Raw genomic sequence first — 14,747 nt, forward strand, 5'->3', positions numbered from 1 at the left:
GAATTCTACTCTTGAAATCGGTGATTTTTATTTTTAAGTAAATTCATCTCAAGCTGATAAAAGTGAAAAAAATCAGGCAAAAGTAAAAAGATTACAGTTGAAATAAAAATAATTGATCTGATGAAGACTTCTTACATATTAGGAGCATGGCAGCAGGGGATTCACAAGCAGGAGATTTGTCATCAGTGTGGAGGCATAAAAAATACCACAGTCTGGGGCGCCTGGGTGGCTCAGTCGGTTAAGTGTCCGACTTCAGCTCAGGTCACGATCTCGCGGTCCGTGAGTAAGAGCCCCACGTCGGGCTCTGTGCTGACAGCTCAGAGCCTGGAGCCTGTTTCAGATTCTGTGTCTCCCTCTCTCTCTGCCCCTCCCCTGTTCATGCTCTGTCTCTGTCTCAAAAATAAATAAACGTTAAAAAAAAAAATACCACAGTCACTAGGAAGTGCATGTATGTGTGTGTGTTTGGGGGTATCGGGGAGGGGCAGGGAATATCCTCAGTATGAAGGTAACTTCCTTCCCTTTTGAAAAAAAAAAATTTCAACTAATCTTTATTGGACACTTGGCATTGTTTTAGGCCCAGGGGATACAAGAGTGAACGAAACTTGTACAAGCCTTTTCTCTTAAGGAACTTACATTCTTGACCGTATATCTCGAAAAAGACAGAAGTGGGGATAATACTTCAACGAGTGGACACGAAACAGGGATTTGTTCCTTGAGTGATGACTACTCAGACTGAATTCAGACTTCTTCCCCTGACTCATACAAGTAATTTTATAAGGAAGGGCTAGCTATCGAGACTATTTTATTCACTGTAATATGTGATAGGCTAGGTGTAGTATAATGACTGCTATATAATGATGTCACGATGGTTACATAAGATTATTTTTAAAAACCTGGGGGAGAAACGGTCTGGAAGACTGATATTTAGAAAGGAAAGAATTGGAAAAACCATTTCAATCTTGTTTACATTTCGAAGTTACTTAGAACATCGTCATATATGCCTGAATTACCAGATTTGAACACACCTCAAAGAAAGCATTGTCAGTCCATGATGTCTTGAACTGACTACCACAATAAAGTGACAAGATCATTTTTTAATTAATGTCCTCCTTCATAACAGAGTATTTCATGGGTTTGCATATTCCTGTTCTCTCTAAAGTTCATAACTACAATAAATAGGTTCTGGAAGATTTATCTCTTTTAAAAGCAAAGAAACTGCCTTGGATTCATATATTTGTAAACCTTTTTTGGACAACTGACATTTTTGAATCTTGGGGAATACATGTTGAGAAAGGAAGGGAAGCGGAAATAAATAAATGATACACAGTCTTCCAATAAATTTGGAGTCCCTCACCAGCAGCAGACTTGAAAGCATTAAAAGAACGCTAGATTTGGCTTTTATTTGCTTCAGTGGTGCTTCAAATCTCTTTGGCTATTGTAGAAGGTTTTCAGGTCATCACAAACCAAAGTGAAAAGGGAATATTGTGGGTTGTAACTGTATGAAATACCTTGTTTATCTCAACTGACTCCTGCCATAATTGATTGAGGGACTAAAAGTCCCCTTACACCTAACAGCCATGGGCTTCTTAGACCCAAGCTTACGGTGCTGATTAAATAAATGATAGGTGTAAGATAGAACAGTATATACCTCTGGCAGAGTCAAAGAATTCATGTTGAGTAAGATAAATTTTTTACCCTTAGCTCTGAGCTGTTTAGGGCGGGAACTTAATTTCCTTACCCCTGAGCATAGTTTTTTCCATTTTGTATTACAGAGTGGTTATGAGAGCACAAAAACAATACAGAGACTATTTGTTAACTTCTAAACTTGTTTGACCCCACTACAGTCACCTCTTTAATACTCACATTTACCCAGGCTACCAATCTATCTTCCTTCTTACAGCTCCTGAGTCTGCTTTCGAAGTCTGAGGCAAGTGGATGAAAACCACAACAGTAAAATATCTGTGAGTACTGCTGTAGCATTTATGAAAAATACATTAAGGAGATAAAATTAATATTTTAATGTGTCCAAAATGGGGAAGCTAAATATTATAACTAGTAACATCAATTATAGAAATAGTGAGGTAAACAGATAATTTGCATTTTCAAAGCAAAATGTTCATTCAGTTGAAAGCAAAAGATTTAACCATAGTTCAGTGTAGCTTACCACATGAAATAATTTTGATTTCCACAAACAGTGAAAGCTGAAATATTTTAGTGATATTTTCCAGCGTATATTTAACTTGGTGTCAGTTTTTGTTGAGAGTGTAGTGTTTTGTTTTGTATTCTATTTCCAAGTTAAAACATTTAAGAATAATCAAGTTCAGTTATATATAAAATTATTAAATAAGAGTGCTAAAGTGTTAACTGTGTGTACATCTGAGATCTATGAAAGGAAGTACTCCAATATCTCAGAAACATCATTTGCCCTTTGTAAATCGATGTTGCCATGGCAAATGTTTTCATTTAACACTGGATTCGCGGAGGGTGGGAGTATGACACAATGTACAGCAGAAATGTACTGGCTATTTTTATATATCTTCCTCCTTAAAACTGCACTGAGGTTTGTTGGATGAGGTGACTTTTGCATGCTGAGACAAAGCTATTCCTTTAATGTGTACCTCAGATTTGTCCCTTTATATATGATTAAGTAGAATACATTATCTGTGAAAAGCAATCTGTGCCTTGAAAGAGTGTGTTCTGCACTTTTGCTTAAAGAAGGCAACATTCACGTGGAATGGTTCCGAATGCTCCTCTTGAATAGGGTTATTGAAATATTAATTCAGACTACATAAATCTGAAAACAAGTGAAACAAAGAGGATTTTTCTGGTGGCTAATAAGTGCAAAGAGAATCACTTCTCTTGCTAATGTGGAAAGATATGCATGGTTGCCTTCGACAAATATCTTCAGACCAACTAAAATAGAAGAATGACCCCCTACAAAAAAGGCTCTATTTGTTTCTAAACGTGTACCAATTTCCTAAATTCTTTAATTAATCAGGCTCTCTTAATAGCATTGTTGCAAAGCAGAGGAATAGGGATTAAAAATTTATCAATTAGAGGCATTGCGTAGAAAACCCCTCTAGAGATTTCTAGAACATTAGGGTTTATATCAGAAACGAAGATCTTTTGTTGTTGTTGTTGTGTATTCTTTTCATTGGTGATAGTGCTTATTTATTTATTAATTTTTAACAATTACAAAATAAAAGATGATCTTTTTAATGATGAAACAACTTTGATATATACTAAAAAATCTGCTGTTATCCTGTTATCCTCCTTCACCTGCTAACTTCTCCAAGGGAACCTGTGTTTACAGTTTATTGTATCTCCTTCCAGCTTCCTCCATGCCTGTACAAAAATATCTAACCACACACACACATTCAGGAGTTTTGTTATTATTTATTTTTATTAAGATGGGATCACACTCTGCATATGACTATAGTTTGCTTCTCTCACTCAACACACAGTGAAAATACTTCTAGGGCAACACATGTAGATCTCTCTCAGTCTTCCACTTACTGCATAATATTCTATAGAATGATATTGTGCAATTTGTTGCTAGATGGAGCACAGACTATAGGAATAAAGGGTGCAAGGAGACCAGTGAGGAGAGCTACTGTAATAATACAGGAAGAGAGAATGTTACACGGGCCAGAGTGGGAGAGATGAGTGTGGTGAGAAAGGACTGGATTCTGGATATATCTGGAAGGTAGAACCAGCAGGAGTTGCTGGCGTATTGTCCATGGGGTGTGAGAAAGAGGAACCAAGAAAGACTCCAGTGTCTTTCTAGTTCCTACAGGAACTATGTAACACAGGCACTGCTGTTCACTGAGATGGAGGAGACTGAAACACAATATTCCAAATAAGAAAAGTCTTGTTTTTAACCATTTAACTCACGAAAACCAAATAGGTAACTAAGGAACAAAGATCAAAGAGCTGTTAACCTTGCATTGGTATTTTTATTCTTTATGTTCTAGAAGTCAGAAGACACAGTTCATAAGATGTCAAAGGTTAAATCCATTTATTAGCCTAAATGGCATATGCAATGGTTTTCAATCAGGGATCAGGAAACTACAGGGCATGGGTGGCTGCTTGTTTTAGTAAATAAATTTTTTTACTGGAACACAGCCAAGCTATTCATTTACATATTGTCTAGGGCTGCTTTCTCACTACAGCAGTTACAACTGGGACCATACGGCTGGCAAGCTGAAAATATTTACTATGTGACACTTTAAGAAATAATTTGCTAATCTCTGACTTAGATTCAGAGAGGGATACGCCAAAATTGTATAAAACAGAACTAGGCTCTTTTAACAGCGAGGTGATCAGAAATACCTTATCAGAATTCATATTAGTAACATTTCTTTCTGGATGGACATGAGAAAATAGAAGAAAAAAGTTACTCAAGGATTTAGGATGGAACCAGTGATCTCTATTTAGTTTATGTGACAAAAGAAAGCTTTTATTGTATAATACATGTGTAAGAAAAAGTATAAGTGTCTGTGTACACACATATGCACACATAAAATATATATATAGAAACATTCCCTGGAAAATACATATAAACCATTAACAGGTCTATGAAACAAACATGGTCTCAGATTCAAATAAATCTGTATTTAAATCCTTGTTCTCCTATTTACTGGCTATTTGGTGATTGCTAGGTTATTTAATCTCCCCGAGTTTTTATACCTCATATAAAAACGGGACTACTAGTACCGTAAATGCAATGTTTTTATGAAAATTAATAAGACAATGCTTATATAGTGCCTAATAGAATGGTATTACATAATGAGCACTCAATAAATATATTTTCTCCTTTAAAAAATTTACTAGAATAAAAAACAACAAGAACTCAAAATCTTATTGAGAAAATAGGTGATCATAAGGGAGTCTCTTAGACTATAGTTACTTTGTAAAATATTTTCTTTAAATATCATATTGATATAAAGATAACAAAAAATAATTGAAAACAAAAAGTCCTGTTTCTCATTTTTAATAAAGAAAGAAAAAAAAAGTTGATGTGTATTTGCAGCTCTGAACCCAGATTTGGGAGATGTTCAGATTATTCTCACAGAAGAAAACACTGTTAATAGTTCAATCATATCTTTCCCAAGTGGACATTATATAGGTTTTAGTAAAAATAAAGAGGAAGCATCATGATTTAAACTTAAACAATTAGCAGTGAACAATGTATGACTTTAATTTGCAGTTTACAAGATCCATTTAGTGTTTTTGTATTCTACCTAATTCACATAACTGAGCCTTGCTGATGAAGCAGGAGGTGAATTATACAAATCCAGCCAGAGAATTTGACGTGTAGCATCTTAAACGACACCAATCCTGAACTTTCAAAAAATAAAGTGGAAAAAACAACTTAATGTGAGGCAGCTAAGTAAACAAAACAAAGGTCTGGTGACTTTCCTTTCTAATAATCACTGAATTGTCTTTGCTATTAGCTTCTCCATTGGTAAAATGGATAATATTACTTCCTTGGTTTAGGGAAGGTGGAAGGTATAGCATGTTAATCTCTCTTGTTATTAGTTTTCTAACTCTTGGAAATTTATACACATTGCCTAAGTCTTTGTGAATAAAAAGCAAATACTCGTCCAGAATTAGGATATTCCTTGATTTTCCTCCTTCAGTAGCAAGACAACCATGCTCCTTTAATGTTTTTGTAAAGGAAAAAAAAACTAAAACACTAAGAACTAAGAAACACTAAAAGCTGTGATTCATGTTCTTTTTAAGACAATGACTTAATGCAATCAACCTTTACCCATGATATATTTTTTCTGGCAACAGAAATGCACTGGCATAGAACTGGTTACTGGAGCCACTACCTCTGTCTTTCACACTCATGGTCTCACAGTTCTTAACAGTTTCTAGGCACCTCCTCTCATTCAAATGGACTTGCCTCAAAAAGCAAACCTATTTGCCATGTTTGTCCTAATGCATAGATTGAATGAGAAGAGGATGAGGGTGCAGTGGAAGAACAGGTCACAGGACTAGGGAAGGCAGGATGGGACACGGCCACTGGCCACATACGGGTGGTCAGTGAATCTATGGGGGTTCCAGATACATAAACTCTAGAGTCAGATAGGGATCTTCTCTGGGCATTTCCCAGCAATCATCCTGCTATTTTGGGAAGACCTTGAATCCACTTTCTCCAACGAGTGCAACAGATAACCTACTGCTGGTGCCCAGAAGGCTGTTGGTGCCCATAGATTAATTTTCTCCACTTGTACAAGAGGCTTAATCTGAAAGTCAAACTAGCCTTGAAATGGGATATGGAGTACATCCCTCTTTTTTATTCTCATGCTCAAAAAATACCTCGGAATTTTTATTTAAAAAAATGCAAATATTATTACATATTAATAACTAGAGAGAAGGAGACAAGTAAATCACAACCCCCAAAGAACTGAAAACTATTCCAGTAAAGCCTCATTTGCAGGGCAGGTGTCCTTGATAATTCTGTCCTGAATTTTAAGCACTGATTGGGATTCCTTTTTATCCCCCATAATGATTAATATAAAAACATATAGATTTAATACATTAGAATATTCCATAAGTCAGTCATAAGCCAAACTTTGTACAAGTGACTACAAGAAAACATCTAATTTTATCAGCAATTTTGAACTTAAGAAAATTAAGACATTATAGCGATTTCTTCATTTACTTTTGTATACTACTTTTGATAAACATATATCCTAAGCAAATGCTGTTTATAAGGGAAGTTATGATACTGGCTTGATCTTTTAAAACTGATTTTTGTTTGTTTGTTTGTTTGTTTGTGTTGAGGGAAAGTATGCACACGTGAGTGGGGGAGGGGCAGAGAGAGAAAGAATTTTTTAACCTATTTTCTTCTTTTTAAGATATAAATCCAAGTTAGTTAACAAAGAGTGTAATAATGATTTCAGAAATAGAATTTAGTGATTCATCACTTAGGTATTACACCCAGTGCTCATCCCAACAAGTGCCCTCCTTAATGCCCATTGCCCATTTAGCCCACCCCACCACCCAATACCTCACAAGCAACCCTCAGTTTGTTCTCTGCATTTAAGAGTCTCTTATAGTTTGCCTCCCTCTTATTTTTCCTTCTCTTCCCCTATGTTCATCTGTTTTGTTTCTTAAATTCCACATATGAGTGAAATCATATGGTATTTTTCTTTCTTTCACTTATTCTGCTTAGCCTAATACACTCTAATTCCATCCACGTTGCTGCAAATGATAAGATTTCATACCTTTTGACTGCCAAGTAATATTCTAGTGTGTGTGTGTGTGTGTGTGTGTGTGTGTGTGTGTGTGTGTGTGTGTATTTATGTATATGTATACACACACACACACCACATCTTCTTTATCCATTTATGAGTCGATGGACATTTAGGCTCTTTCCATAATTTGGCTATTATTGATAGTGCTATAGACATTGGGGTGCATGTGCCCCTTTGAAACAGCATTTTTGTTATCCTCTGGATAAATGGCTAGTTGGCCAATTGCTGGGTTGTAGGTAGGTCTATTTTTGATTTTTTGAGGAACCTCTATACTGTTTTCCAGAGCGGTTGGGAGAGAGAGGATCTTAAGCAGGATCCAAGCCCAGCACAGAGCCCAAGGCAGGGCTCGATCTCACAAACCTTAAGATCATGACCTGAGCCAAAATAAGAGTCCGATGTTTAACCGACCGAGCCACTCAGGTGCCTCTGAAACTGATTTTTTAAACAGGTGCAGTAAGAAAAGTCTACAAAAGCTAGGTTCTTATTACATGTTTATATGCATAGGGAAAGCAAAGGGAATCTCTTTCTTTTTATGTCAGAGAATGAAAAGTTAAAATATGTTAGTAAACATTTTCTAATAGTTGTCCAATTTTGAGAAAAAATGTTTGAGAAACATTGTGGGAAGCTTTTGAGAAAATCTCACAGGAGTAATTTGTTCATCATGGTTTTATTTCAATGACTACATTCTTTCAGTGTTATTTTAAAATAAGTGATAACTTTAGACTCTAAGGTTTTTCAGCTTGATGTTCAGGGATATCAGATATAATCTTTAAACTCAGAATTTTTCCATTTCCTGCTCTTCTTGGTGATAGACATTTGTGTTCAGGAACACAGGGGAAGGCTGCCTTCTGATTTCAAAGCATAATCTGTGACTCTTCAAAAGACAAATACAGAATGCGACAAGAATCTGCAAGAGGTTCAGAAAGGAAAAGTGTACTCCTTTTTATTTCTCAAACTGCTCCCAAAATAAGGGAGGAAAATGACCACATTAGTGACAGCCTAACATATCCTAATGTAAAGAAATTCAATTGTTACATGATTTCAAGTTATTAGGTTCAAAGAAAATATTTAATTCTATAAAATTATATTTTTACAAATTAATTAACATTTGTAAGTCCTTAGCAAGACTGCAGAGGGCCTAAGAGCAGAGATAACAAATAAACAAAATGTTATTTAAACCCAGGATTTGAAAAGACTTATGTTAGGTAAGAGTGATTTTTTTAAATAAGGTCAATGTATAAAGTCTCCAGCAAAGTGAAGAAATCCAGGATAATTTCGAATTGATGTTAAAAAAAATAAGACTTTATACTGATGAAATGGCTTTTGGTAATTGCTTTTCTAAGCAGTATGAAAAATATATAAGAACTTTGAGAAAAACATATTCATCCTCAGTGTTCCTTCATTCTCTGATCATGAGAGCCATTTTTAATAGAAATAACTTCTGGGGAATGGGCACACTGCAAGAGTGACTTCCTCACTTACTTCTTCCTGCCCAGGTTCCTCTTGTCCAGGTTCATGCTTTCTATTTTTCTTCATTTGGCTAACTTTCCTCTCTTTCAAAATTATTACAATGTTTTACCTTCCCCACGAAGTTATTTCCGAAAGCATAAAGGCTGGCAATTTCTTTCTTAAGACTCTGGTGCCTGGGTGGCTCAGTCATTTAAGCGTCTGACTCTCGGTTTCAGCTCAGGTCATGATCTCATGGTTTGTGGGTTCAAGACCCTCATCGGGCTCTGCAATGACCGTGTGGAGCCTGCTTGGGATTCTCTCTCTGTCCCTCTCTCTTTGCCCCTCCCATGCTCTCTCTCTCTCTCAAGAATAAATAAAAATTTTAAAAAAAATACAAAAAAAACCCCTCATTCACATTTCCCTCAACATACAAAATCACAATAATGATACAAGTTCAGAGTTCATGAGAACTTATCATATGCATGGCACCTGAACATGCCGCTGGGATTATCTTGCTCAGTCCACAAAATAGTCCTGGGTAAGGACAATTATTATTCCATCTATAGATGAAGGAGCAGGACCTGCTGGTTAAAAACCACACCATAGTTGACACCACAAGAGCTGGGACAAGAATGCTCTCAACCTGGCCCTGAAGTCTACATAACACACCAGATGTGGCTTAGACTTAGACAACAGACTTTATATAAAATCGTCATGATTATGCCTCATTTATTTTGTTTTTAAAATGGACATTTGTCCATGCACATCAAATTGATGATAGCACCTTACTGTGACCATCAACTGGCAGTTTATCAAATTGCTTTGTTTGTTGATATGAATTGGCGACAGCAAAAGCCCGCAGGGTCTTTGGTGAGAAAAGGAAGCAAATGAGGAAGTAAAAGTGCTAAGAGCCTCAAGACACTACACTCTGCACCTTTGTTGGGTCTGAGGCCTGTGCCATCAGAAACCAGATGTGCTTACTTTACCTCTACTCTAGGCTACTTAGCTGCTTTCTCTTCTCCCTCTCTTCCCAAAGTCTGAGAACATACAGATTAATAAGAAATTTATTAAAGAAGACAGAAATTACTTTTTAAAATTTCAAGTCACAGAAGACAGTGAGCTTATCTTGAATATAAAATTGACATTGCAATAGGTAATTAAACTACCTTCCCCAGACTCTCCAGAGCTGGTTCAACGAGAGTACTCTTTAAAGGTTGCTCTGGAGTCTATGATATGGCTGAATGGATTGCAACTCAGAGACCTGACATGACTGGAGATTTTTTGGTAACACACTAATTTGTCCTGTATTCCACCAGCAAAATTAGTTACTTATACTGTGTTAGTATTATAGCTAAATTCTCTCCACCTCTGTTCCGCATCTGTTTGTTTCTCTATTCAAGCCTACCTAACAATCTCAAGTTTCCCAAGGAAAAGTCTTAGAGCAGATTCACTGATGTACATTGTTATTTTGTTATTGCCAAAACTTAAGATATGTGTTATAAAAAAAAAAAATCTGTTGAGTGAATATATCTCTTTAACCAACTTGGTCTGCTTCAATTACTCTTAAGTTCGGGGCCCTCAGATACTTCTTTCTTTAAATTGTGTTGCTCTTCATGATCTGCTCTTTTAAAAAAAAAAAAAAAAGATTTTAACTCCTCCATGCCTCTCCTTGCTTTTATGTTTCCTTACTCCTCATTTTCTTATAAGATTTTTAAAATGTTCTGTTCTTCAGATTATAGTTATTTTTTTTTGTCCTTTATTTTTGTTCTTGATCGTTCTATTCTCTTGAATTTTTTTTGGGGGGGGGACCAACTCTTTTTATTCCTTTCTTTTATTTCTTTCCTCTAATATGTTTCACTTTCCTTTTCTTGCCTTGTAATCTCCATTCCTCTAAGTATCTGTGTTAAATTTGGTTTCATCTGCTTTTTGGGAAAAGAATACTTTCTCTACCAAAAGTATTCATACTATCACAACTCTTGGTCTTCCTCACCAACAACACCAAGTTCAGGAAGGAAATGGGTTTCTGCGTCCATCTCCTCCCGGCTACACTCAGTAGGGAGTATAATTCATTTCTCAGGAAGGTTTCCAAGGTATAGCTAGGTTGGCTGGATCACGTGAGTAAATACTCTTGGTATTTACATGATGGGGGAAGTGGAAGAAACCTTCAACAACCAGTTCTGAGCTGATGAGGCAGCACAACTGAATCACTTACTCTGTTAGGTAGTTTCAGTTACAAGTCAGAACTTGTAAACCCAACTCAACCTGGTTGAAACAAAAAGCCTAATGTAACTGAAAACTTCCTAAGTAGCAAGGTCACCTAGAACATCTGTTCTTTCCCTGTCTCTGCATTACCTTCTATGGTATTAGTTTTACTCTAGGCACGGTTGCCCTCACGGATGCAGCAGACCCTAAGAGTGCATGCCTCCTGCTCACATGCAACAGACAAATGCATTCTCAGCAAAAGTCTTGAGGTTTAATTGTACTGTTCTAGGTCACACACCTTCTTCTGAACCAATTAGTGTGGGAGGGGAGATGGGATGCAGTGATTGGCTAATCCTCACCCTCTAGATCTTGGGTAGAAAGCTCCTGGAAACCACACGGTTTAAAGAGAAGGAGCAACGAGGAGACGTCTGCTGGGAAGAAACTGCCCACTGAATAAGGCAAAAACTGGATGCAGATGGTGGAGAATAGCAAGCTATAACTTCATGTAAGTTCTTTTGTCAAGGACTTATTTTGATAATTATAAAATTATAAAAATGAGTAAACACATTTTATTTTATGAAAATTGATCTTCTCTACATTTTTTTAAAATAATCAATTCCTCTAGGAATCTTTCTGACAATATTGACTCCAACATAGTTACCTATTATTACTATTGTTAAATAACTTAAATGTTATTTCTGTAAAATAACAGGAAGAAAAAAACAGAATAATAACGAACCATGACAAATGACTACTTGAGAAAATAACTTTTTCCTGGGGGAAAAGAGGGCTTAAAGGCCAATTAGTGGATTTAAAAAAAAAAATCAGTTTTAACATAAAGCAAATATAGGTGAAAAAAAAACTTTTAAAAGTGAAAAGAGAGTGGGGTGCCTGGATGGCTCAGTCAGTTAAGCGTCCAACTTCGGCTCAGGTCATGATCTCGCAGTTTGTGGGTTTGAGCCCCTTATCAGGCTCTGTGCTGACAGCTCAGAGCCTGGAGCCTGCTTTGGATTCTGTGTCTCCCTCTCTCTGCCCCTCCCCTGGTCACATTCTGTCTGTCTCTCTCTCAAAAATAAATAAACATTAAAAAAATTTTTAAAAAAGTGAAAAGAGATAAGAAGGAGCACTCTTCACAAGTGAGCAACTGTCACTGCTCTCTCCTATTCCCAATCTCATTACACCTCTTCTGACTATGTACTAAATAAACAGCTTATGGAATTAAAGGCCAGGACACTAACAACTGAATGTACAGAAAAATCATCTGCCTGGTCATGTGAGAATGGGCAGGGGTGGGGGTGAGGGTCCTTTTACAATAGTAAAGTAGTTATTTATAGATAGCTAGATCATACACAGGTTTTCAAACAAATGAATGTCAACCCTTAGGCGCCCAAAAAAGGGCCATGTGTATTTTCTTAGAGCATCTGGATGTCAATTTCAAAGGAATTCTCTCCGACTTTTGTTTTTTCAATACGTAAAAAAAAAAAAAAAAAAAAGGAAAGGAAACTAGAATGTTATCTGCAACAATGAGTCATCAGTCACTGCAGCTCTACAACACCACCCAGGTCTCTCCCTGTCTCCACAGCCCTTCAAAAGAAGAAGACTATCTTTTAATGACACATAAATCCCCGCAGTGCCTGACTACAAAGCATAATTAATTCTGGCCTTTTTATGCCTAATGAGACACCTTGCACACACCACAGCACTGAGTTTGAGCTTCTTCTAAAACAGGGAAAACCTTGGCAACAACCTAGTTTTACTCAAAATACTCTATAGGGCATACTTGTATGAGCTCTGCCATTATTTCTTCAAAATATATATTTTTTATAACAAGCAAATCACACCAAAGAAAACTCACAATCAACCACCTGTTTGAACAGTTTTCTTAAAAGTGTGTGATGTTTTGTTTTTCAAATTCTTGGCAGGAAAACAAATGCTTTTACTTCTTAATTTGTGGCTGTGATAGAAGGGTATTTAAATAATTTCTTAGATGCAGCTGCTCAATATCATTTCCCTTTATTAGAATAATTTTTCATATTTTAATACATCCTTACATGCTGCATTACAGAGGCTATTAGTCCACTGAGAATTTCAAAACGTAAATTTCCAAGGTTCTATTTCAAAACACAAATAACAATATGAGTAAAATTTTTTAAAAAGAAATTTAACCAAAAGATTTACCCTGAAAGATTTACTCCTCTTTATAATATTCAATTATTTTGGGCCTACCTGAGGAGTCCTGAAATCAAATGCCTACTTTCAAAGAAGTTACTACTGCTGTAAATGCACTTTCCCTGCTTCAGTTACAGACAGTATACAGAACAAGGAATCATGAAATGCAGAATGCCTCTCACCTGTTTAGGCGTGACTCCAGGCATGTGAACATCCAACGCGAAATCTGATGAATCAATAGGAATTACTGGTCTGGTGGTACCAAGACATTCATTGGAAAAGGATCTGGTACTTTCTTTAAACCTTGAAAAAGAACATTTCAATATCCTTGAACATAATGGAATTTTAACATGAGAAGGGGGAAAAAAGAATTCTAAGATCTTAAGATAAAAGATTATTGATTTAGTTCCAAAGATAAGTCTAAAAGATGTAATGACTATATAATGTTCTAAAACATCAGAATTGCATTTTATAGTCTAGGAGCAACATATGCCCAACTTGGAAACAAAATATCACCAAAGCAAGCGAGCAGGCTGGCTACATTTAAAACTCCATTCAATAAAAGCTTGTCAAAACATATATTTGTTTCTACTCAATTAATACAGTATTCATAAATTAGAAATCAACACAGGCATATCAATTTTCTAATGGCATAAACATTAACTATAACCAAGTAAAAATTTTGTAACTATTTTGTGAGTATCCAGGATCACTAGCCAGAAACAAAACACCAACAATAATATTGCTAGTAGGCATAGCTGTATGAGGGAGGGAAAAAGACTGCGATGTGAATTACAAATGTACAAGTGCATGAATATTTAATATGGTAATTATGAGGAGTGTATATACAGCTCAATGTTTTCTCCTGAGCTATTACAGTCCATGATCTGCTTCTCCCCACCACTTATCTATCTTGATATTTTATTCTTCAGGCTGTTTTAAACAAGAAAGCATTCAAGTCTAAACGACTCTACTGTAGTTTCTGAAATATCTCCCGGAGAGGGAGTGATTAGTATTGGAAATCACAACTTCTAATTGGAGTTTTGAAAGCCAGTGCAGCCTGGCGACAATACAGTGGGCTTTTTCTGTACGAGGGACTTTACAACAAGTTACTGTGCTAAAATCCCAAGTCGTTTCAGCCAAGTAAATCAACCTCGCATATTTCCACATCACTCTGGTTCATAAAAGTGATTACATTTTCAACAGCATGCACAGGAACCATCCAAACACCATCCCGCCCGTCTGAAAAAACACACACCCACCTCTTAAAGACTGAAAGCGGGCTTCTGAAACCCAAACAGCTGCTTGGGAAAACAAGAAGGAGAGCAAGCAGGCTCAGCACGCCAGCCATGTCCTCGCCGCTCCGGCCCCGCCGGGAGAGGACCCGGCGGCAGCGCAGCGCTCGCCTGGGGCCGGCGGTCGGGCAGCGGCGCCGCCAGCAGCCGCTACTTCATGGCCCGGGCGCGGCGGGCGTCCTGCGGCGGCCGCACACCATCTGCCCGCGAGAGCGGCGAGCCGGACGAGGTGAGGCGCCTGGATCACCAGCCGTGGCACGCACAAGCCCCTGGGAAGGCGGTACTTTTGTCCGGTCCGCGAGCGGAAGCTTTCCAGCCTCCAGAGCTCCCTTCTGCCCCGGTGCTGGGGCTAGTGGTGCGGGCG

At 37.2% G+C, this 14,747-nt stretch overlaps 1 protein-coding gene across 15 annotated transcripts in view; it reads right to left on the reverse strand.

The window, feature by feature from the left end:
- PAM (peptidylglycine alpha-amidating monooxygenase) overlaps window positions 1-14,541 on the reverse strand; it is a 157,618-nt gene extending 143,077 nt beyond the window's left edge. For all 15 annotated transcript variants that reach the window (XM_019450602.2, XM_019450601.2, XM_019450593.2 and 12 more), the window contains exons 1-2: window positions 14,351-14,541; window positions 13,271-13,391 (exon numbers count right to left, since the gene is read on the reverse strand). In XM_019450602.2, the coding sequence (XP_019306147.1) occupies window positions 13,271-13,391; window positions 14,351-14,439 (210 nt within the window). In that variant the 5' untranslated portion in view covers window positions 14,440-14,541. The remainder of the gene's footprint in view (window positions 1-13,270; window positions 13,392-14,350) is intronic.
- Window positions 14,542-14,747: the final 206 nt, after the last annotated feature.

This window comes from Panthera pardus, unplaced genomic scaffold, assembly GCF_024362965.1.
Source record: "Panthera pardus isolate Hobbes unplaced genomic scaffold, ASM2436296v1 HiC_scaffold_2, whole genome shotgun sequence".
In the NCBI taxonomy this organism is placed as follows: Eukaryota; Metazoa; Chordata; class Mammalia; order Carnivora; family Felidae; genus Panthera; species Panthera pardus.